Here is a 25,971-nt window from a genome sequence, read left to right as displayed (position 1 = left end):
AATGGATGTTTTACGTATAATTTAAAACCTGTCCAAAGGTTCCCTAGTAATTAAAGCTGAGTCCATTATTCTGGCTGCCTCTCCTAACACCCTTTCTCTCCAACTGAGGGATTCTTAGATATTCCATCTGGGATTTCAGCCCTGCTCTAGGAAAAGGAAAAAGGAAGGAAAAAGGGATGGATTTTCCTGTCCAGATATATAGCCCATAACTTATACCTTCTGTCTACCCCAAATCTCAAGAGGTACCTATGGAGCCCCACAGTTTTGCAAGAGGGGAGAGTTGGATGAGAAATTCAAATTATAAACCAAAGGAGTGACATTTCTAGATGCAAAGAGAGATTTACTGGGAAAGGGAAACTACAGTATAGAGAGTATATGGATAAGACATTTGGACATAGTGATCAACAATATTGGCAAAGAGTGGAGTTGGCATTGATGTAGTGGTATCAATGATGCCCAAATTTGGTGTGTGTGTGTGTGTGTGTACGCATGTGTGCATGTGCGTGTGCGCACAACTGGGCAATCCAAACCTTCCTTGTTAAATACATATGACACACCTTAAGAAGGGTCAGGGCTATGATTGCCTAGTCGTGCCCATGATTTTGATATTATTGATGGATCTTGAGGATGTCTCTGTTGCAAGCTACAAGCAAAAGATGGGAAGGCAGCACTCCAAAGCATATTCCAGGTGTTGTGCAGCTACCTGTTCTTTAGCTGAGTTGTACAATGCAGTCTTGATTACCTTTTAATCCTTTTAAGATCACTTTACAACTGGATTTGCCACAATGCATTCTACATGGGGCTGGCCATGCAAACCATCTGGAAGCTACAACTGTTTCCAAATGCAGATATATGAACACTAATTGGCTTTTCTTGTGAGGCCCATGAGCCATCGCTGCTACACAAGATGTATTGGTTTCCATTCAGCCTCCAAGTGCAATTTGAAGTACTGCACATCACCTCTAAATCACTTCATAGCATAGGGGCCTGGTCATCTTCAGGATCTCCTGTCTCTTGTAATTCCTGCCCATTTGATGTGTTCAAGCAGAGCAGGTGCATTCCAAATTCCTTCAATTAAATGTTGGTCTATTAGGATGAGGAAGTTTGCCTCCCCTTCCTAGGGGGAGGCAGCCCCCCAGATCCCCCCAATGACACAGCATCCATTCTCCTAGGCTTCTGGGAGGCTCTTAAAAACCAGCTTTGCCCCTGGACTCGTGATTAGTGTGTTTGTGCAGCCCCTGCCATGCTTTTGACTGTTATGGCTGTTCTTTTCTGGGCTATGTTTTCTTATGCTTTTAAGTATCCTAGTTGCATATTTAATATATCATATCCCTCCCCCCCGAGATTTTTTTTAGGGAAGGGCAGCTATAGTAAATCTAATATACAATAATAATATATCAGTGCATGTAAACAGTCATGTCCCTAGTTAACACATCAGAGATGCACACATTTAGTTTATTACTCATGGTAATAATTCAGTCGTACAGGACATATGCATTGTTTCTAGGATGTCTTGACATTTCCAATCATACAACTGGAAAAACTCTCTGTGTAATAGCCTGCTATTATAGACAGTACTAAACTAGTTGAATCAAGAGTTCTATATTTAATAGAATAAGGCAGTTTCTTACATTTGTGCCAGCTGGTGTTGTGCTAACATTACATGTAAGTAATACGTATTTTAAAACGTCACTGGATTCCTATGACACTCCTACAGAGACAAGAGCTCTTGTTTCAAGTGACTTGGCCTAATAGGGTTTCCTGGGAAAGAAAGATAAGGGCAGAGGAAGGAGAGACAGGCAGATATAGACCTAGATCTTCTAGTGCCTTGCCAAAAAATGCATGCTCATTCGTATTTGTCCAAACAAGTTACAGCTTCAAATGCCTGCACTGTTTGTAACACCTACGCTTTTAATCAACCATAAATGCCACATAGTATTTGATGCCGATTTTGAAACAAAACAAAGATTAAGGTCACTGAACCTAGGAATTCAGAGGAGCTCTGAATTTTCTGTGAAAACAGTCAGCTATTGTGAAGAAAGTGAGTAACTTTTTTTTTTTTAGTGAACCACCTACCCAGGGATCCTAACACAAAATATTTGTTAAATAAGGGCAAAAAGGATAACTGATTAACTGACATATTTCCTTCATAATTCTAGGATCATTGGCAGAGAAAACATGGGTGACACTGATAAGTATGCTCCGCTAAGAAATCTGGATGTATTGTCAGTCATAGAGAAAAAAGACACAAGGGGCCTTCATAAATACTATTTGGAACTCTAGTGCCAATTAGTCCATTATCAGTTAAAAGTATCTTTCATCTGAATGGAATAAAAAAACAGAGCTGGGTATTGTCATTCTCTTGGTAAATTTCACCTTCTACTTTCAGAAGACATCCCACATCGATTTCACACAGTTTTTTCTACTGCTACAAAATTATTCTAGTCCTCTGAAATCAATGGTTCCACCTAGTCCAGAAAGATCACCCACAAGGACATCATTCCTCTTTTCGATTCCTCTTTTCCCCACAAGTTCCCAAATCCCATATAAAGCCAGTTAGGTAGAAAGAGACAAGGAAGTCTGTCATGGTCGTGCCTTGGGGCCCTTTTGCATCGAAGTTTGATTTTGGAATACCTGTCTCACTGGGACTGAGGGATTTCCCCCCAATCCTTTCCCTAGAACTGACACAGACAAACCACTGGAGGCAAAGAGGCCATGCCTCCGGAAGTGTGTGTGCCCTACCAGACAGAGATAAACCTAATTTGGCCTTGTAATCTTCTCCTTGGATAGTCACATGACAATTGTCCAGTTCTCAAGGCAGAGTTGCCAAAGAAGGGAAGTCAGAGAATGACTCTTGGAAAGGTGTTCTCGGCATCTTTCATGTTAGGAATTGTAAAGACCTAGGCATTAAAAAAAAAAAAAAAAAAAAGTTTCTAGCCAGAGCAAGATTTAGGGGAGGCAGATTAAGCTGGCTCTGCACCAGCTTGTCACATAATATCTATTGACCTACTCAGTTGGAGAAACAATATGTACCCATGACGTTTTCAACCTTTTTTTTTTTTTTAAGGGAATCCTATCAACGTCTTGAATGTACACAATTGCATGATTTGTGGCATCAGAATAATTGCTTAATGTGGCAAACCGAGGCAGTTTGTGCAAATTATGAATCCAGGTTGAGAAATGATCTATTGATAAATAAAGAAACAGAACACAAGGTGTGCATTGCTGGATGTTCCCTTACATCACAATATTGTCCTGGTTTGATCTATATCCTCAAGCTCAGCTATGAAACAGCATGATAGACACCAAGCCTTTTTGATTGTTTAGTTTCATAAGATGAGCCTCTTTTTCTTCCCAGGGCTTCAAGGATTATTAGTAATTTAAATGCAAGCCCTATTGGTCTCATCATGTCCACACCAGCATCAATATCTATGCAATGGGCTATTTTGTAATATACAAAAACAGAAAATACAAATCTATTGCAAGAAATGTGCAGGTAACTGTAGACACACTTCAAGTGTCTATTAGGGATGGAAAGGAAGTTTGGGGTGATTGGAATGGACTTTAAATATACTCTGAACTATTAATTTAGGGTTCCCTTCCAAAGCAAATCCATCCCAATCACATCCATAAAGGCAGAGAGAATATATTCTTAATAGTTACAAAAGATGCTCATGTAGATTCTGAACAGTCAGTAGGAACAGCTCCGGGATGTTTCTGTGGAGGATGTGAGACCCCACAACTGCAATTTGGATGGAGCAGGTAACAGTGCAAGAACAAAGAAGAAACAAATAAAACAATAGCAATAGTACTTAGACTTATGTACTGCTTCACAGTATTTCACAGCCCTCTCTAAGTGGTTTAAAGAGTCAGCATATTGCCCTCAACAATCTGGGTCCTCATTTTACCCACCTCGGAAGGATGGAAGGCTGAGTCAACCTTGAGCCTGGTGAGATTCGAATGGCCAAATAGCAGGCAGCTGGCAGTCAACAGAAGTAGCCTGCAGTACTGCACTCTAACTAGTGCACCACCGCGGTTCATAAGAAGCTGTTTTGCTTCTCCTTTCTCACCAACATAACATCCAATTTGTTGAGCCCAGCTGTTGCATTCAATTGGATGATTCCCCCAAAAATGTGTTTAGGATTGGTCCTTTCTGCTATGCTTATTTAGAAACAAGTCCCATCCAATCCAGTTAAGGTTCATTTCCAACAACATGCACGGAATGAAAGCCTCAGCCTATTGTTGAATTATTTCCTAGTCCAACGCAGTTGTGCAGGAGATAGTTACACTGATTACATCTAGCCCTGCATCTCACTCTGCAAGTATTCTTTACCCCTAATGAGGGTTCATTCACATTTCAAAATGCTAGTTAAGTTAATTAGCTGGACAAATAAGTACTTAGGCAGCAGTGTGCAAAACAACAGAGACTGTGAATACAATTACACAAGGGAACAAGGCCTCGAAGTGCTGGCAGAGGAAGGCAAAACAATCCATCTTCTATCTGAGAAGACTGAGAAAAGGTGCTTTTTTTGTAGCACTTTTAAAAAGATCTCAGCAGGGGAAAGAAAAAGGACAGGTGAAGGAGACAATAAGAATTGGTGTTTTAAAGACATATTTGAGGCTCAAAGGAAAAGTCACTAAACTATAATATGCATCTGTTAATATGATCCACAGTATATTTCTGTTATTGTCAAAAAATAGGTTAGAGTTTATGAACCTTGTAATGGTATGAGGGGATGACCTTGGGAGTCAGGAGGAGGAGCCGCAGAATGGATAACAATCAGATAAGAGGCAGCTGAGCCCAAAGAAGGAAGGAGGGCATGGCAAAGGTCTCAGAAGGGATCCTCTCTAGTTTCTTGAAGGGCAAAGCTGAGGGGGAGGGGGGAGAAGAGATGCACTTTTAAGATTTGCAAGATTCTGTTAATGTAACCTTATAATAAAGTTAGAGCTAGTATTCCTGGGTGTGTTTCTTGCCTGGACTATCTCACAAGGCTGATAAACCAAGAGAAAATCAGGCATGTTTAACCCCAACTGTTCTGAGTCCTAAAAGACCCCGTGATGTTAGTGATGTAAGCTATTAACATTATTTTGTCTTCAAAAGGATCTACCATGGTGCATCTGCCAATGAAAATGGAGCGACTCTCCTGAGCTCCATTTTCACTGGCAGAGGGTTGCAGGAGGCAGTCACACCGAAAACAGAGCTCAGGAGCCCATTTTCTCTGGCAGAGTGCTTGGGCCACTACAGGCATCCCCGACCCGAGTTATGTCAAACTGTCCATGCCCCTCTGGACCACACCCACCCTGCCCCCCCAAGGTCAAACACAAACCTGATGCGTCCCTCAATGAAATTGATTTTGACACCCCTGGATTAGAATATCCCTGTAATATCCTTTGGCTCTGCTGGAAAGGTTCTGTGGATATTGAAGAGGCAACACATACATCAACTACCATTGCAGATTAAAAAAAACTGGAGCAGAGGTATTACAAAAGAACAGAAATTTGTACTGCAATTTGTATTACAGCTCTGGAGGAAATGTGCTTTGAAATATGATGGGCTTGTTTGGGTCATTGTTATTTCAGTATGACTTTCAGGGATACACACACACACACACACACACACACACAGAGAGAGAGAGAGAGAGAGAGAGAGAGAGAGAGAGAGAGAGAGAGAGTTTCTGTTCAACTCTTGGAGCTGCTGTAACACTCAAGAAAGAATTCCCAATGATTCCACAAGAAAACAACCAAGCTCAGTGAGCCCCAAGGACCGCACAGTTCAACCCCGAGCTACAAATCTTCTCTTCTAAATTGTGATGTGCCTACCTCTTTGAACTCACCCTGGGTGGACAGATTTGTTGTCTAAACCTGTATAAATTAATCCAATTTTAAGTGTGTAGATACATTTTCAAGAAGAGAAAGTTTGGGGAGATAACTGGAATGGGTTCAGCATGCCAGACAAAAACAGCTGTAGAAAGGGAGAAGAAGCCAGGGGATGATGCTTGCTAAATACTTTTAATCAACAAGTCTCTATGAATAATTTTGATGCTGAAACATCAATAATCCCAAGGTATTTTAATTCTTTTAATTATTGGCACTATATCAATAAATATAACTTGATTTGTTCCTCTTTCCAACATGTATTTCATTCAACACTCAATTATGCCCAGGCAGGTTATATAATTCATCTGGCCATTAACTAGGGTAAGCCAGGGAAAAAAATGAGGATCTTGAGTAGCTGTGGAGAAGAGGATTTCATCACAGAACCTATCATTTTAATCCTATTAACACCCACCTTCAAGCTGCAACTGACAGGCAAGCATGCTCAGGCTTATAGTGTTGTCAGGACAGAGCTTCCAAGGGCATTGAATCATTGCAAAACACAAAGAACAGAGGGTCTCTAAAGAATGAGAATCATAGGGCTGGAAGGGACTTTGGAGGTCTTCTAGTCCAACCCCCTCACAAGGCAGGAGTCCTTATGTCATCCTGGACATTTCTTGATCATCCATTGTTCTTTCTAATCTCTCTCTCTCTCTCTCTCTCTCTCTCTCTCTCTCTCTCTCTCTCTCTCTCTCTGTCCCATATTTTGTTGGTGATGGCATTAATATTTTTGTATGAGTTTCTTTGCTGCTTGAGATACCAGTTGAATTTAGATTGCAATTGGAAATAAATTATTAAGTCAAACTTCTCCTGCTGGATTTCACAGACATCTGTGCACTTTTCTTGGCAACAACGTGTATTTTTTTTTGTTTCTGCAAATATATCATCTGATATTTCTTGTAGGTCTCCCCTCTAAATAATGCATCTGATGCTGCTAAGTTTTTTTTTTTTTAGATAAACCACAATTGTCTAGATCCTGCTATCTAGAAGGGCCTAGGTAACAAAAACACTTTGCACACTTTAGCATTGCACAGTGAAAGTGTTGCAATCAAGATAAACTCAACTGTTAATCTGTATAAGAAGCTTTATTTTATTTGGTAATTTAAATTTACCTCAAAATTTATAATACGTTTAGTTTTAATGGTATATAGTAAATCAGAAGAATGATTATAGATTTTTAAATTCTCACCATCTCTCTTAATAGGCTGTAGGAACTCCTACTGCTTGCTTAATGTGTCTTATATATCTGTGGATGAAATATAACTCTGTTCTCAGTCAGATATGATAGGAAGACACAGAAATTAAATATGCTGGCACTATTGTAGATATCACTGAGTCCTAGATGTTACAGGGCTTCCAGATCTGGCTGTAAGTATCTGAACATCCACTAGATGGCTGCAAAGACACACAGAAAACTTCAGCTTGTGGTTTCCATCTAGAGGTTGTCCGGGGTTTTGCACCTCAATCAGGTAATCTGAATTCTTTGAACACTCCAAGGCAGGGGTCCCCAACCGCCGGTCCGCGGACCGGTACCGGGCCGCGGAACAAGCCTTACCGGGCCGCTGGTTGCTGGGCCGCCATCTTTTGGTAAAAGTGCTTCCGGTGAGCTTTTCCGGGTAGAAAGCTCACCGGAAGCACTTTTTCATCAAAAAGATGGCGGCGCTAGCGCTCGTGAGCTTTTCCGGGTAGAAAGCCATTTCTACCCGAAAAAGCTCACCGAAGCGCTAAGCGCCGCATCTTTTGACGAAAAAGTGCTTCCGGTGACGCCACCGGAAGCACTTTTTCGTCAAAAGATGGCGGCGCCCAGTTGACGCTGCATCCGGGCAGCGGCGCCCAGCTGATGCCGGAACCGGGCCGCGGCGTCGAAAAGGTTGGGGATCCCTGCTCCAAGGCACAGCCAGATAGCTGCTTTTAGAATACAATCCAGTGGACTTTGAACTCTCACAAAAGTATGGTGGAATAAAAATGTGTTGCCCCAATTGTTGATATCTACTCTGCTACAGTAATGAAGCTAGCATGTGGTATCATTGTTAATATTTCATATGAAGCAAGTTGAAGAAAACAAACAGAAGATTCCCTTGGCTTCATCTGCTATCTCAACAAGTATCTATTCCTGGTGGGAAATGACCTATCCTCAATGTGGGGTGAGGCAGAATTGGGTACATGTGGGATGAATGCTTAGAATGACTTGTTTAGCCACCTGTCAAACAGGTGCCTGTTTAATCTCATTATTTGTGCCCTGAAGGAGCAGCTGTCTGGTTTTTAAAACATTTTTCCATGCCGTGTTTAGAAAACAGTCTAGTACTCAAGTTTATTTGGAAGGTTGCACAAGATCTGACTTGTGCTTTCAAAAGCATTGATCAAGGAAGTATTACAGAGGCAGCTGTGTCTGCAGAAGCCAAATCTCTCCTGCAGTTCAAGCTAAAATGGCCAATGAGGGCAGTGCCAGAAATGTGGGATCCTAGAAGATATATTATACCAATAGAAGAGAATATTTGTAACTCAGGGTTGAACTGTGAGGTCCTTGTAGCTTTCTGAGCTTGGCTGTTTTCTGGCAGATGTTTCATCACCCAATTAGACTGTGCCATCAATGCTAATACTGATAAGGCAGGGCTCCCGGTGGGCTGGATGTATTATGTGCTGAGTCCTGATACGTCATGTGACGACATGAGATTGACACCCCTGTGATAAAGTTACCTAGTGGGGGTCATGAAAAGTCTGCCGGAAAACCACCAAGCTCAGAGAGGACGAAGGATTCCACATACACTATATATTATAATTAACTTAATCAATTCATACAGGAAGCCGAACTGTGAACTCATTATTCGAGCTGGGATTGTTAACCATATTGGTTTGATTGGCTAGTTTGTGTTTCAGATGGTCATTTAAACCCCAAAATGTGTTTGTGAAAAATTGAGAAATTCTGGAGCTCTTAGTTGGCACACACTGAATCATTGAGCATAATCTTCTATTTCTATTTGGGTTATTTCCCCTGGTAGCACTCATTCCACTTCCTTGCAAGTCTTGAGAAATCACATTCTATATTCTTATACAAAGGCAAGCTGCTCAGTTTAGGAGGGTTGAGTTTTGCAATACCGCCACAGCTGATTGCTGGAAAAAGTAATCACAGTTTGCTCAAACTCTTGAGGTCTTTGGTAATCTCTGTGAGAGCAGAAATATTCAAGTTGACAAGATCAACCCCTTTTCTCTAATAAAAAAAAAGAGTTTTGTTGGTGTAAATACTTTTGCATTGAAAGGCAGACCTCTCCCGGGAAATTCCCCTGTTATCATTTCTTTTTTCCTAAAATTCCTCAGATATTTTGCCTAAAGAGACACTCTGAGATTTTTTGAATACTTTGCCCAGGCAGCAGCTTTCAAAATTGTCCCAAAGGTCATCAGCTAGTTAAAATTCAGTGATTAGCAAAACTCTTTTTATGGAGGGAAGTTTTCCACTTGAATAGATGAATCAGTATATGTTACTGTTGGTAAATGTATGTCTTCTTTTGTCTTCTGTTTTCATGATTGGATTTTTTTTGTGGAGGGGGCAATATATGAGGCCAAGCTATCATATCTCTCTACTCTAATAAGGATCTGGGATCTATTCGGGTAACCACGAGTACCAATAAAAAAGAATATTTGTAGCCCAGGGTTGAAATGAGGGGTCATTGGTGGTCTCTGAGCTTGCTTGTTTTCTTGCAGATGTTTCATTACCCAAACTAGGCAGCAACGTCACTGGCACTGATGATGTTATCGAGTTTGGGTAATGAAACAACTGCAAGAAAACAAGCAAGCACACAGAGCACTAAGGACCCCTTGTAGTCATGGGTCTTTTACTATTTGAGAAGTGGACCAGCCCAAATCAGTGGTGGGATTCAAATTTTTTTACTACCAGTTCTGTGAGTGTGGCTTGGTGAGTGTGGCTTGGCTTGATGGGCATGGCTTGGTGGGCATGGCAGGGGAAGGATACTGCAAATTCCCCATTCCCTCCCCACCCCACTAACCTGTTTTCCAGCTCTGTTCTCCTGTGCAGGGCAACCAAAGAAGACCCAGCCGATCAGCTGGGACTCAGGAGGCAGAGAAGAGATGGGGGCGGGGCCAGTCAGAGGTGGTATTTGCCGGTTCTCTGAACTACTCAAAATTTCCGCTACCGATTCTCCAGAACTGGGTAGAACCTGCTGAATACCACCTCTGAGCCCAATCAGTCCAAACTGAAGAAGCTCAACAATTGGCAGTGAAGATTCCTAATCTCTTATTAGCAGGAAACCATCTGAACTGATGAAATCCCTGATCACTGCCTTTCCCAACCTCGTGTTAGGTTTTGTATTTCTGTGTACTTAAATTAGCAAATCCCTTATATCAGGGGTGTTAAACTGGGGCCCCCCGGGCCAGATGTATCACACACAGGCCTTGCCCACCCCAGCTCTATGAATGGGAAAAACATTGCGAAAAGTCATGTGACAGCAATGTGATGCAGTGAATTTGACACTCGTACCGTATATAAATTAACACCTGTGTATTTCCTGTGAATGTACATTATAACAGCACTGTTCACAAAGCATCACACTGAAAGGGATAAGACAGAGTGGAATTAAGTTTAAATAGGATATAGCCCTGCAAGAAACTCTCCATATAATAGACCTTAGTTTAGCGGATTCCAGTGATTTAATGGATAAAATCTGCTGGATCAGAGTTTTGTTCAGATGGCAATAATGGGTTTTTCCTCAAATAACAAAGTGCTACTTCCGTCAATCAGAGTAGAGCTGGAAGAGACCTTGGAGGTCTTCTAGTCCAACCCCCTGCTCAAGCAGGAGACCCTGTGCCCATGATGGCGAACCTATGGTACGCGTGTCGGAAGTGGCATGCAGAGCTATCTCTGCTGGCACGTGAGCTGTCGCCCCAGCTCAGTTCCTCTGCACATGTGCACGTGCCTCCCACCAGCCAGCTGATTGTCAGTCATCTGCCATGCATACGTGGGGGCAGGGCACATGTGGGAGATATGCGTGCATGCGCAGGGGCGGTGTGTGTGTGTGTCATGCATGCATTGCATTATGGGTGCAGGAATGTGTGCAAACGCATGCGTGCATACACGTGCACTTTTGACATGCAACGACGAAGAGGTTAGCCATCACTGCCCTATGCCATTTCAGACTAGTGAGTGTCCAGTCTCTTCTGCCAGCGTTCCAGCAACCCTCCTTTCCAACCAATAACTCAAGGCAGACATTTCTCAAAGATTGCTTTATTTGGATAGTAACTGGCAAATCTGTGGAATCCTGAATCTGAAAGTTTTGGCCTATTCAAATATTCAAAACTACAGATCCATCCCCCCTTACCCGTCATCACATCACATAGCTCAATCATAACCCGTCCTAAAGTAAATTTCTTATTTCATTCTGCACCAGACTCAATGACCTTGAACCAGCAAAAGAATTTTGTTTTGTCTAATTAGAGACACTCAATTGAATCCCTCCATCCCACTTTCCCAGGCTCAATTGTGGCAGCGTGGAAGCATTGAATCTCAATATGGCTTCCAAAGCTGACATCTTCTTAAAAACCTCCAATGATGAAGGCCCTACAACTTCTGAAAGCAAGCTGTTCCACTGGTTAATTGTCCTCACTGTTAGGAAGTTTCTCCTTAATTTCAGGTTGCTTCTCTCCTTGATAAGTTTCCATCCATTGTTTCTTGTCCTGCCCTCTGGTGCTTTGGAGAATAATTTGACCCCCTCTTCTTTGTGGTAGCCCCTCAAACACTGGAATACTGTTACCATCTCACCCCTAGTCCTTCTTCTCTCTAGACTGGCCATACTCAATTCCTGTAATCGTTCTTCATATATCTTTGACTCTAGGTCCTTAATCATCTTAGTTGCTTTTCTTTGCACTTTTTCAAAGTCCCAACATCTTTTTTTGTATTGGGGTGACCAAAACCAGATGCAATATTCCAGGTGTCGTCTTACTGAGGATTTATAAAACGGTACTAATAATTCACATGATTTTGATTCGATGCCTCTTTGATTCGATCCAACCAGACACAGCTGGCTCATATTTAAGTGATTGTTCACTAGGATTCCTAGGTCCCTTGCTGAATCAATTCAGACAATGCTTGTGGCTTCCTCTCAGAATGGGTATTCACTATTATCAATACAGTAGATTGTCTTGTGTACATATAGGTCAGGTATTGGGTGGACCAGACCAGAAAACAAACTCTCTTTTATTGTGAATGACTATAGTACCAGAAGCTGACTATGCTCTCCTCCTCCTCCTCCTCCTCCTCCTCCTCCTCCTCCTCCTCCTCCTCCTCCTCCTCCTCCTCCTCCTCCTCGAGCAAATTAGGGAGGCATTTACCTGAGCTGCTTTCAAATGTTATCTCATTGTTCTCATTGAAGCTTTAGCCCCTTTGTCTGGGTAAAGGTCCCTGAATACTGTATTTGCATCAAAGTATATTTTTCTTACTCTGTAGAGAGTACGTTTTTGAGACAACAGCTAACTATAACAACTCAAGTCTAAGCATAGTTTCAGACACCCACACAAGGCCAGCTTTTAAAAATGGCTTAAATGCAAGTAGAATTCTTTAGGAAAGAAGTGTGCTTTATGTCAATCCTTTTATCCTGTTCAAGCAAATACAAGTAGGGAGCCCTCTGCCAAATACCTCTGGAAACCAATCGAGATGTCTTAGCTAAATATTAAAAGCAACTGCGTTCTCTTCGCTGATGATGTAAAGTTATTCAACATCACTGACAATACTGCTACCCTTCAAAAAGACCTCAACTATGTATCAGAATGGTCAAACAAATGGCAACTTCAAATCTCAACAAATAAATGCTCTGTCTTACATATTGGCAAAAATAAATAAATGAGAAAATAAAATACAAACTGAATAATCAAGACCTTGTTGATGATCCAAACTCTGTCAAGGACCTTGGAGTACTCATCTCTAATGATCTAAGTGCTAGAGCCCACTGTAACTACATAGCCAAAAAGGCATTAAGAGTTGTTAACCTAATCCTACCTAGCTTATTCTCTGGTAATATTACACTATTAACTAGAGCATACAAAACATTGTCTAGACCAATGAGCATACAGCTCATCAGTCTGGAACCCGCATTACGTATCTGATATTACTACAGTTGAGAAAGTCCAGAAATATTTCACAAGAAGAGTTCTCCACTCCTTTAATCATTGCAGAATAGCTTATGCCACCAGACTTGAAATTCTAGACCTAGAAAACCTAGAACTACGCCACCTTCGGTCCGATCTAAGTATAGTATATAAAATTATATATTGAATGTCCTATCTGTCAATGAATACTTACTTCAGTTTCAACTATAACAATACAAGAGCACACAATAGATACAAACTCAAGGTAAACCGCACCAAACTTGATTGCAGGAAATACAACTTCAGCAACAGAGTGGTCAATGTCTGGAATACTCTACCTGACTCTGTGGTTTCTTCCTCAAACCCCCAAAACTTTAACCTTAGACTTTCTACTATTGACCTCACCCCTTTCCTAAGAGGTCTGTAGGGGGCATGCATAAGCGCACCAATGTGCCTACCGTCCCTGTCCTATTGTTTCTTTTATTTTTCTTATATGTACCCATTTCATGTATTCATAACTATGTTCATATTTATACCTGTTATCTTATAATCGCTTGACAACATAATTAAAATAAAAAATAAAATAAATAAATATGGTTTGCCAAAGGCAGACGCAAGCTACTGTCCAGACCATCCAATATTAACAGCAGCTTTCCAGAAGCCTTGAACTTAACTTAAGGAGCGAGTGAAAAATCTTCAGCTCATGTGGAAGTTGGGCCTAACTTATGCAGTCATCAAATCCGCCCCCACCAAGGACTTCTTGAGAAGAATTATTTAGAACATCGATATGCCATCCTTTCCCTTAATGGGTTTAGAAATATTTAATAAGAACTGGTACCACAACTGAATAAAAAGAACAAAAAACACCGAACAATGAACATTAAAGTCACATTAAAACTCTCATCTGCCTGCCTCTTTGTGCCTGGAAAAGAGGTTGCTTTTTCTAAATGCCAAAAGCAAATAACAGCATTCTCAACCTGTTTGTTCTGTTTGACTCCAATAATGCCTTTGACTGTGCCCCCTACCAATGTGCGACATCAGCCAGGCAGGCACTGCTAGGAAATCAAAGAGTTGCATTCATGTTTGTTGTGTTTGTTTACAGAAGGAACTTGCTGAGATTCTGGACACATGCACACATGCACAAACACCCACACACCAATGCATAGAGAATGCTGGCCCAAGAACAAAATCCACTTTAAACCAGAGGTGGGTATTCAGCAGGTTCTGACCAGTTCTGGAGAACCAGTAGCAGAAATTTTGAGTAGTTCGGAGAACCGGCAAATACCACCTCTGACTGGCCCCACCCCCATCTATTCTCTGCCCTTCTGAGTCCCAGCTGATTGGCTGGATCTTCTTTTGTTGCCCTGCACAGGAGAACGGAGGTGGAAAGCAGGTTAGTGGGGTGGAGAAGGGATGGGGATTTTGCAGTATCCTTCCCCTGCCACGCCCACCAAGCCATGCCACACCCAGTAAGCCATGCCCACAGAACTGGTAGTAAAAATTTTTGAATCCCACCACTGCTTTAAACCACCAGCAAAATGCCACCTCTCGCCCTCATAAGACATCCAGGAAACTGACAGCGTGACTCCTGTCCCACTCATGAGTTGAGGTTGAGACCATATATAGCCCTATCCTGGTGACAGGCATTTCCTTTCAGAGGAATCTGGGCCAGAGGTTATGGTGTCTTTTGATAGATGGGAGAAGGGCAGCTTAGGCAGCAGGGCACTGTGAACTGAGTGAATGGCTGTATCAGCTAGATAGGAAAATAAAGGAAACCAGTATGCTGTGAATATCAACTTGATTCCCTCTCTGTATAAATGCTGATTAGCAACAGCAGGCAGAAAGAGAATAGCAAAGCAGAAGTGGGCTGCTTGTTTACAGAGGCTGACTCCGTCTCACTGCCTGATGTTGATGTCGCAATAATCCTCTATGTAGACAAAGACAAAGCCATCTGGGGGGGAACAGCCAGAGGATTTTAGAGTAAGTGCTAGAGAAGCTGACCTATTTGTAACACAACATGGCTGGTAAGCCACGTGTCCAAATGTCAAATCGGCAGGGGATTCTACGAAGCAGACAGAGAATGTCCAGAGTTGGCTATTCACATGCTGGTGAAATGCACACATTGTTCACTCAGCCTATGGGCCTTGATTCAGGTCCCCTCACCTGCACTCTAAATTTTACAGCAAATGGGAGCGATGGGATATCTGCTAAAACGTAGCAAGGCTACGACATGCACTTGAAAGAAAACTGGGATGCCTGTAATTGTGGAGTCTGTCTGGCAAGAATGAAAAATATTTATTCACAGAGCATGAGGTAAAGGTAAAGGTTCCCTTCGCACATACGTGCTAGTAGTTTCCGGCTCTAGGGGGCGGTGCTCATCTCCATTACAAAGCCAACACTGTCCGAAGACATCTCAGTAGTCATGTGGCCAGCATGACTAAATGCCGAAGGCGCACGGAACACTGTTACCTTCCCACCAAAGTGGTCCCTACATTTCTACTTGCATTTTTACATGCTTTCGAACTACTAGATTGGCAGAAGCTTGGATAAGTAATGGGAGCTCACTCTCTTATGCAGTGCTAGGGATTTGAACCGCCCAACTGCCTACCTTTCTGATCGATAAGCTCAGCATCTTAGCCATTGAGCCACTGTGTCCCTTTTTCACAGAGCGTATGCATGTGTAACACTTGTAACTGTTGTAGGGGGTTAGAGGATTGATAACAAAGATTTGGACATCCTGCATACCTTAGCTAGAAGTTAGGAATAGGGATGGCCTGGAACAAATGGGATGTATATTAGATAACCCCTGGGAGCATTCATTAGCCAAGGCTTAGGAATAGGGATGGCTGGAGACCAATAGGATAATTGTTAGATCATTACTAAAACGTTTATTAGATGATTTGTTTTATATATCCCGCCTTATCCTACCTTACCCCTTAGTGAAATTGTATAAAGCTTTCTTCATTCTATTGTTTGGGGTTCCTTGGCATTTTCTAGCCAGAACCCCCTTTTCTTGGAGAGCTTTAATAAAAGGAAACAAAACCTGCCCCTCGTGGCTGGTGTTCTTCATCAGCTTCGGCACCAGGCTTGGAGCCGAATTGGAGACAACAGGAGGAGGTGTTAAAAAAGTAATGTCATTCCACTTTGTGCTGGAAATATAACAAGGAGCACACAGACCAAAGAAACCATGTGTTAATGTCCTGTCAAGTTCTGCTGTTTTGCTATCATACAAGACCAAAAGGCTTATTAGAATTTGAACAACCTTCTAGACATCAGTCTGATTCTCGCTTGGTAAATCAAACTTATCATAAATCTGTTGGCTCTCTGGATTAAATTAGAAACCAGATGTTCCCCGCTAAAGCTACAGCTTGCAAGATTGAGATCATTAATTCAGTTTCAACTGCTGGACATTTATGCTTGAAATCATGTTGCCATGATTTATTTATTTGTTATTTATTATAAATGAGGAGTCGGATAGTCCTCATTGTTACTGGCAACACAATGGTGGCACTAAGGTTATAAAAGTATGTTGAGCAGACAAATAGTTTACACTTCACTGGTGACCTGCAGGAAACTCTCACTGCAACTTCCCATTCTCTGTGGAATAGAATTCTCTTTGCCAGACTGCTCGGAGAGAGCCTGTGAAAAGTGTTTTGTTCTAGAAATGACAGCTGACATTCCTATTTGCCCTTTAATTGTAGATCTCTGATTGTGTAATCTCCCAATGGTATTTCCTTTTAAATATTCAGAACAGCCCATCAGCAGGGCTAGACCTGGTAGACTTCATTGGAATTGGGTGCCAACAAATTGAAATAGATCCTGTAAATAACTATGGGTTTTCCAACAAAGTTCAACAGATACTGTAAATCACTATAGTTTTCCCAATCACCTCACTGTAAGAATATGGATGTCTATGAGCCTGGCCTGGCATGAATTATTTACCAATCAAGGACTGTTTTCTTAATAAGAATACTTAGCACCCTATAATTTAAATTATCTCATATTACAACAGAAGGAGAAACTAGGCACACCTTAATATTGCCTGCTTAGGATATTTGTGCCAAGGTATCAGCCTCAATAAACTAATTAAGGGTTAAAACTAGCAATATGTTCCCATGTACAGGAAGGTGTACCAGCATTTATATAACAATACTTTTGAAAAATGGAAAATTGGTTTCTGTTTTCCAAAGGCTTAAGTATTTAGTCCTCCCTGTTGATAGAGAAAGTAGGATCATTGCACATATACAATGGGCTAAATTGAAGGCTTTCATTCACACAGGAAATTGGATATATTTATCTGAATTTAGTTCCTGCACTGACCAGAACCTGAAATATAACAGCAGACATGTGAAGGAGAAGCCATTCAGCTTTAAAGCACCAGCAGTTGCATCAGTGATGCATGGCTGCCTCTATACAGATAGTCCTTGACTTATGATCAGTGGTTTAGTGACCACTCAAAGTTACAATGGATCCTTCAAAAAAGGATTTGTAGATGGTTAGGAGTCTGGGACTTGGCAGCACAAGGAAACAATAGCCAATTGCCACCCATCCAAACACCAATCAACCAATAGGAAGGCACCACATAAATACGACACATAGAATAGCCCAAAGCACACACTCTGCTAGAGAGAAGTTCCCCGAAGATGGGCTCCAGCACGAGTCCAAAAGCTCTGAAGAGAAAACCTCTGGTCCCTGTGACTGACCCAGATTGGGTCTTGCAACACTTGTTACTCATCTATATGCTGGTCTGTGACTGAACAGAGAGTTAATGGTGACATTTGTTAGTCTTTATTATTTCTGCAGTCAATCATAAGATGGAAACATAATTTCCCCCCCCACTGATTTGAAAAGATCAGGTTTGGCAAGAGAAGCTTGTACGGTGTTGGGACTTCAAAGTCAACATCAAAGAAACAGTTAATTCCTCCCACTTCCTTCACTATCTAACAAATTAGGTTCAGCTTATCAGTCCAAGCTCAATGTGTAGATCACTCCCTGAATTTTCAGACAAAGAAAATTAGGATTTGTAGTACATTGCAGATTAGAGTCAGGCGGCGTAATACAAGTATCAGGAGGGGGACTGATAGCACCTTTTCAGATTAGCACATTTTATTAAAAGGCAGAAGCTTTTGTGAAGTGCAGCTTACTTGGTTAGACATAGGAAGTGACATCTGACTTGTGGTTAAGATTCTGGACTAGGACAAGGGAGAGACAGGTTCTAGTCTCCCCTTAGGCACAGAAACTGGCTAGGTGACTTTGGGCCAGTGACTATAGTCTTTGCAAACCTTGGACAGGAGAGTAAAAAAGAATCTACCTGCTAAACTACATTGGACCAGCAGAGTATATTGTGGTCCACAACCCTCTTCAATGAAGAGGCCTTATCCTTCAATGGATGGATTTTGGATGATGATAGTGATGACAATTATTCCTGTTGCTTATAAATTTAAGGTCCATTTGGGGGCCTGAAACCTCACTCACTAAAAGACACAAAGAGGATAGTTTAGTCATTACTACTGTCCAGTGTCTCATTCTCACACATTTATTAGTTCCCTGTATAGAAATTATATATTTGTAGAAGTTATTTTCATGTAAGATCTATGCAAGCATCTTAAATCCTTCCCCCCCCCAATCCCCCCCGCCATCCCACTAAAATGTTTTTCTAAATCATTTTGTAAAATGTTGGGGACTCGATCATAAAAAAGACAGTCTGAATGTGCATAACTTGTGTCTTTGCAGATTCTGTGTTTATTGAGCAAAGGTCATCTGTGGAAGGAACACTACTCATAATCCTGCTTTATTCCTGTGCATCTAGTACTATACAGTATTTAATTTCAGACTCTGCAGAAAAAGTTCTGATGGAACATTTTGCCAAAGAATGTTGGAAAGACATCGAAACGTGCAGAAAGTACATTTCATAAATACTCACTTCCAAAAGATTAAACATTTGGAATTTCAGTATTCAGTCCTAATTCAGACCTTTGAATTCATATATTTAAATTTGGACAGAGAGACCGAAGTCCTGATATCTGCAAAAGATAGATTGGGAAATTGTGTCCTTGTGCAGGCACATATTGTGAAATACAGTAGACATCATTCTCAAATGTTGTCTTTCTGACCCAGCATTATTTAGAAAAAACAGCTCCAGTCCAATGTCACTATAAGAATCTGTTGTATGACAGCTTCAAATTTTAGTTAAGGATGCTTGGGGGGAAAAATAGAGTTCTTTTTTAGGCTGGGGGTGTTGGAGATTATAGTCCAAAGATCTAGAAGGTTGCCAGCTGTATATGTTGAAATAAATATCAAATAGATATGGACAAATTCAGTGGAAAAAAGAAATATTTAAATGGGGACAGCAATTTCTATATACGTGAAAACAGTTTGATACTCCTTTTTGCAATATTCATAGCTCAGCACAGACAAATGCTGTAAAAATATGGAAAAATCGACACAAGTTGAAAAGAGAGGCATTAATCCAGAAACATTAAATAAGAAAAAATGGAGCCAAGTTTATTAAACAGGTAAAATTCCTCCTCTCTTGTTTGGAAAGAAGAAAACTGGCTGATGTACCTAAGGAGAAATACATACATGCATTATAATAATTTGCAGAATATGTTACAGCATGCTTCAATTTGCATATATGCTTAACAAAGTGGGGGAAAAAATCTGTCTCCAGGCCTTGGAAATTTAAATCTGACTTTAAAGCAGGCACCTCAGAGTTCATAGAACGTTTGCCACCTAAAGCGCTATGTGTCAAGGGCAAAGTCTAATGAATTGCATCTCCAAAGAAATGCTCCGATTGATTAGGTCCACTCTGACTGCTCTTCTGCTATCATTAACTGATACAGCAGAGATAAGCACAGCCTTATGGACTCCTGCAAAGTCCATCTAGGAATGTGATGCAGGCACAGCTTTTTCTAATGAAGGCCAACAGGTGCTTCAGAGCAGGGGCTGGTGCTCATGGAAGTCCAGCTTGCAGAACCTCCTGAAACTCAAAGCATCGACTGCAAAAGTTAGAACAGGCTAAGAAAAGATGCAGCTGCCTAATGGCTCGGACAACAGCTGCCCTGCAAATTCTCCCATGGGCTGCAAAACATTTTTAGTCATTGAATCAGAGGCACTGCACAATCCTAAAGGTTACAAAGTTGGACATCTGTCCTAGCCAGGAGAGGCGGCTAGAGAGGGGGGGAGGAACCAGTGGCTTTGCAAATGTTGATACACCGAAATTCCCAGTATGCCCAGTTAACTATGTTGAGAGGTGCTGAGAATTTTGCTCAGTTGTCATCAGAAAAGCTACAAATATTGATCAAAAATGTGCGTGGTTCTTACTGAAATTCTGTACAACTCAGTATTATTTAATACATTCTGCATCCTGTTCCCCCAACCCTTGGACATTCCTTCAGCAGCCTCAAGCAATCCAATCACTCCATTTTTAATACATTCTCCAAAATTGTTTATTTCTCCTTATTAACAGAATTCCTGATCTGCCTCACTTCCAATTCATTTTAGACGCTCTGTTTCCCAAAGGAGAACATTTGAGAAACGCTAAAGTTTGGAAAAAGGACTTTCAAAATGAATTGAATATGATTAGCAGGATTTCAAAGTATTTTCTCTAGCAACTCAGCCTAATCATTGGACTGCAAACTCTCCCCTTCAGATCAGAAAAGGCATCTAATCTCCCCAACCATGCACAAGTATTTTTCCTGGTTTTAAGATCATATCCATCTTCCCTCCAGCTACAAATCTTCAAGGAAACTAATTTTCCAGTTCCAGAGTAAGTGATATATTTCACACAGATTTGATTGCTCTTCCTCATTTAAAAAAAAAAAAATGCATTGGCGATCTGTGCATCTAAACTTTTCTTTTCAAATCTAGTGTTATTGATCCATGTCGGAATAATGGCTACATGACGCACCCAAAAAACATTTTAGCTTATGTGTACAATATTTTAATCAATCTTTGAAAAAGCAAGTTGGCAGAAATAGCTGTGATTAATGTTTGCTGTGGGCAGGGGGGAACAGCACGGATTTGCTGGAAGCTGCTCTCCCATTATATGAGGCACTTACTGGACTTGGCAATTAATTAATTCCTAAGAATTTAGCAAAAACAGGATAGGGTACATTCTTGTAAACACAGAGATGGTGCCTTCAGATCAAGCTCCAAAACAGCTTGAATCTCTAAGTCACCGAAGGGAGCTTTATGAGTTGAGAAAGATAAGAATTTGGATTTCTCTGGTCCTACTCTGCTATACTGACTGGATCACAAATGCTCTTCAACCATAATATAGATTGTTCCATTCCAGCTTAGTGTGAAGCCAGCTTCCCTGGTTTGTAAACCAAGAATTATAGTTAAGATTAGGGTGAATTGGGCCCAGCAGTTTCTTCAACAATCCCATAGTTCAAATGAAATTGATATTCCATTGTCTGGGATGTTCTAAAAGTACAGGACTAAAGTCCCCAATTACTTGGCCAGTACAGGACATCTGCACAAGAGAGTTGTTCATACAGAAGATGAATTGAAGGACACGCTAATGCAGTGTGGGGGAAATATACCACAATGTTACCCTTCAGAGATTGGGTCCCATGCATTACATATTATGCTAAGGTGTCAAATGAGGAATAAGTAACATTTATTCACCCATACTTATATAGCAACCCCTATTATGTTCCATTTGTTTAAGAATGTACTTCACTGCAAGCATATAACACTATATAACCCGTGGATTATTAGACCTCTTATAATATTCCCAAGCTATCCTTCCTTGCTTTGATGGAGGAAAAGTAGCTTCTGTAGCAAATATTTATCTTAACTTCATATAAAATATGTTAAGTCATAAACCATATAAACCATAAGTCATATAAACCATAAGTCATAGACCAGTTTTGTTTAGTGGTTAAGACACCAGGCTAGAAAGCAGGAGACCGTGAGTTCAAGTCCCGCCTTAGCCATGAAAGTCGGGTAGGTGATTTTAGGCCAGTCCCTCTCTCTAAGCCCACCCCATCTCAAATAGTTGCTGTTGTGGGGAAAATAGGACTAGGAAGGTAAGGTGTGTTGAATATGTTCTCTGCCTTAGGTTGTTTGTAAAATATATAAAGCTGGAGTACAAATAAAATAAAATATGCCTATTTCTCTGGCAAATCATTGATTTATTCTGGAAAAAGACAAACCCTTCAGCTACCCACCTCAACTCAATTCAGATTTCAGAGTATTCTGTTGTCGTGACACCCTTAACATCTGCCAAAGGCAGACGTCATATGTGAAAATGACAAATAAAAAGAAGTTGAATTTGTTAAGAGCTAAGCCAATGTCACCCATTGAATTTGTTAAGAGCTAAGTCCAATGTCATCCTAGCGATACTATACTGTACTGTACAATACTATTCAGTATACTGTACTGAATCACCCTCAGTTTTGGCTTACCTGACTCACTTATCCTTGTGCAAACAGGAGAGAATCGTGCAAAGTTAGGATTCTGGAGAAAGGAAAGGTCTTTTTTATACTGATGTTGTCTTTTTCGTGGCTGCACCAGACACACTTTCGTAAGCAGGGACGAGTCCTTTTGCCCAGTGGATACTAGGGCATTTGTGCTGCACCACCATCAACTGGATTGGCTCCTGGGTTTCCATGGGAATCTCCAAAATACACTCCTTACTGGGATCTTTCCCTCGACAGTCATAGAGCACACAAGAGATCAGGAAAACCAAAAGCAAGATCACATAGCCAGCAACCAGAATGACCAGGTTCAAGGTCACGGGGTCAAGCTCTAGATAAAATTCCATTGGAGCCCAGGATTTATTTATTTAGCAGGACCTTTGTCACCGAAATCAGAGGTACACGCACAAGCGGAGCAGCGGCAAATCTTGACAGATGCAGTGTACAGTGTACTTTTCATCTTGCATGTTTTGGTAGGAGTGGGTTCTTTCACCCTGTAGCCCAGCCTAATGGCATGATTAAAGCCTCTCACTTTAATAACTTAAGCTCCTTTTAAATTCAATGTTGACAACATTGACAGAACCTACATTTGGATGCTTTTCAAGCAGTGCACAAATCAGTGGTTGATTTTTTTTTGGTGTGAAAATAATATGTATCGTCCCTCCTATGCCTCACCAGTGAGGCTCTCTTCTTCTCCTTTTGTCTTTTAGAAAATGCAAGAAGGAAGCAGGCCCCGAGGCATGCTGTTTTGGGGTACAGGCAAAGGGCAACTTTGATTCTGAAGAGGATTTTTTTGTGAGGTAAATTGCAGCCATTATAACCATATACTGTATTTCAATCCTGATTATCTGTTGCGGTTTCTCTCACAGGGCATAAGGCATTTGCAGATTCAGCAAGGGAACAAGAGCCCAAGTGATTTTCAGAAAGTCAGAGAATTTGGTTTTCCAGCCTATGCAAGATTGCAACGTTGGAAACCAAATTATAATTCTAGAGAAAATAATTTAAAAGCACTCTTTTCATACATAAACGAACGCACGCCACCCGCCCCAATGATTCCAGAAAAAGGCTGAAAAATTCAAACTTAATGTTTCAAGTTGTGTTTCACCTCTGCAGTGAGGTCATATTTTGGTCTTATTATACAAAAGTCCTTTTTTTCATAGACTCTTGGTCCCTCTTCCTGTTTGCAAAACTGGGATGATAATAATACTGCTTATCTTCAAGGTTTTTCTTTTTTTCTGAAAGATCACATCTCTACAGAAGGTAGTGGGCAACTTTAAGACTGGGGACTACCCTTTTCAAATGATTTTTCTCTTAATATAAAAATTCAGAAAACCTGTTGCCACTGTGTTTTCACAGCTTGTTGTTGGGAGCTTCAGTATCTGTCACCTGCACCTCATCACAGAAGTCATGAAAGCATTCTAACCAAGGCTTCCTGAGACAATAATTAAGCACACGCTTAGTCCAAGCAACTCTTGTTTTTTTTCAACGCTGGAAATTATGTTCATTCCCAGCCCTTAATGAGTCCCAAACAGTCCCTCGAGATAAGCACCAACCTTTATCTCCTTTGAATTGCTGCCAATAACTAAAGTGGAAGGAGGGATGGAGGGGGGAGGGGGGGAGAGGGAGAGACAGAGACCTGATGCATCAGATTGAAATGAGGTCTAGTTTAGTGGCCCTTTTCCACATTGAAACATCTTTGCCAGCATCTTTGCCAGCACATTGAAACATCTTTGTCTTCTATTAATTAAAGGTTTTGTGGATGAAACATGGCCAAGACTATCAGGAAGCTCTCACATTTTGTTGAGGCTTTAAACAGGATCCATTGGACCAGATCTCCACCCTAAAATATTACTTTCCCCCAATGTATTACAGTGCCAATTCTGAAGAAGGCAAAACCAAAATGTATTGGTAAATTACAAGAACACACACACACACACACACACACACACACACACACACACACTTCTAACCCTGCTGGAGCAGGTGATTGGACTAGAATAGATATCTCATTATCTTTCTCCCCCCTCCTTATTTCTTTTTCTTTCTGTCCTTTCCTTCCATCCCCCTCTTTCTTTGTCCCTTTTTCTTTATTTCTTTTTCTTTCTGTCCCTTCCTTCCATCCCCCTCTTTCTTTGTCCCTTTTTCTTTTTCTTTTTGTCCCTTCCTTCCATCCCCCCTTTCTTTGTCCCTTTTTCTTTCTTTCCCTTTTCTCTTTCTCTTCCTTCTTCTCTCTTTCTCTCTCTCTCTCTTTCCTCTCTCTTTCCCTCTCTCAGGCTCACCCCATTGACTTTGTGCACCACTCCATTCAGTCTTGCTTGGGCATGTGCCTCTGGTGCAAGGGGCTCAATGGGGTGGACCTGTAGGGCCTCATCCAGAATGCGGCGGCGGTGGGATGTTTGAAAAGGAGAGCAAAGCCACTCTGGCTTTGCTCTCCTTTTCCAATGCTGCGTTCAGGGTGAGGCCCTGCTGCCCCGAACACGGTGGCAGCGGGATGTTTGAAAAGGAGAGCAAAACCACTCTGGCTTTGCTCTCCTTTCCCAATGCTGCGTTTGGGGTGAGGCCCTGCAGGATCACCCCATTGAGCTCCTTGCACATGCCCCCCCAGGGGTCGGTACTGCCTACTTTGGGAACCACTGATCTAGACTAATTGAAGCTGTGCTGGGAATTTCATTTGCATCACAGTTTTGTTTCTTTTCATTTGTGGGAAAATAATGCTTTCAGAGTTCTGTTTGATTCACACAAGGAAAACTGCAAGGAAGTTAGTTTTACTTAATTAGAAATGGTACATTTTGTCTAAATGTACCATTTTGGAGATAAAACACATTTGGGTGTAAAATCTCACTGCCACAACTCCTGTGTGGAGATCAGTGGTGCGTTTCAAACATTTTTACTACAGGTTCGGTGGGTGTGGTTTGGGCACGCTTTGCGCATGTGCACACACTTTGCATGTGCACATGCACAAACGTGCACTTGGCGCAGGCGCAGAGGCTTTCCGACTCACCTCCTGCAATCCTGCAATCTCTCTGTAGCTTCAGCAGCTGCCGCGTGGCAATCTGCTTGCCACAGAAAGCAACTGCACTTCAAAAGCAGGACATAAAGTTCAGTATGGAAGCCCAGGTGAGCAGGTGGGCCCAACAGCAGAGCGTTGGAGAGAACCAGTTCGGTCTCCGCTGCTGATCAGGGCTACCAGCTCAGCAGAACCGGGCCGAACCGGTAGAAAACCCACCACTGGTGGAGATTATCTTCTCTTTTATCAGCTTTTTTTTCCTGGGAGTGTTGCACAGTAGGTACTGTGTATGGACCAAATGGTGGTGTCGACCATTTATTATCTTTGTCTTTCATTTACTTTTGCATTTACTCAACACTGTGATGCAAACTCTGCCGTTATGTTTTTCTGTGTGCTGTTACGGCACAGGTACACATGGACCGAGCTGATACTTATGATACCATAATGCATTTAAAAAAATTATTTTAGTGTCAGGGTGATCAGTTGTGAAGTCACTGATAACTGTGACCCAAGAGAAATGTCAAAATAGCATCAAAAAGTAGGTGAACACAATCGGGAAGGATCTTGGGAATG

General features: G+C 41.4%; 1 protein-coding gene across 2 annotated transcripts in view; it reads right to left on the bottom strand.

Moving 5' to 3' along the window:
- Positions 1 to 22,882, bottom strand: part of SMIM36 (small integral membrane protein 36) — a 42,033-nt gene extending 19,151 nt beyond the window's left edge. The window contains exons 1-2 of one of the 2 annotated variants that reach the window (XM_087956199.1): positions 22,380 to 22,882; positions 19,450 to 19,530 (exon numbers count right to left, since the gene is read on the bottom strand). In XM_087956199.1, the coding sequence (XP_087812325.1) occupies positions 22,454 to 22,738 (285 nt within the window). In that variant the 5' untranslated portion in view covers positions 22,739 to 22,882 and the 3' untranslated portion in view covers positions 19,450 to 19,530; positions 22,380 to 22,453. Of the gene's footprint in view, positions 1 to 19,449; positions 19,531 to 22,379 lie in introns of those variants that run through there. The other variant, XM_087956200.1, reaches the window with a different exon arrangement.
- Between the last annotated feature and the right edge of the window lie 3,089 nt (positions 22,883 to 25,971).

The sequence above is a fragment of the Notechis scutatus genome, chromosome 2 (assembly GCF_049901735.1).
Source record: "Notechis scutatus isolate UNSWTSFEM ecotype Mainland chromosome 2, rNotScu1.2, whole genome shotgun sequence".
Taxonomy (NCBI): Eukaryota; Metazoa; Chordata; class Lepidosauria; order Squamata; family Elapidae; genus Notechis; species Notechis scutatus.
The sequence above is the reverse complement of the archived record's forward strand: the minus strand, read 5'-3'. Positions and strand labels throughout refer to the sequence as shown.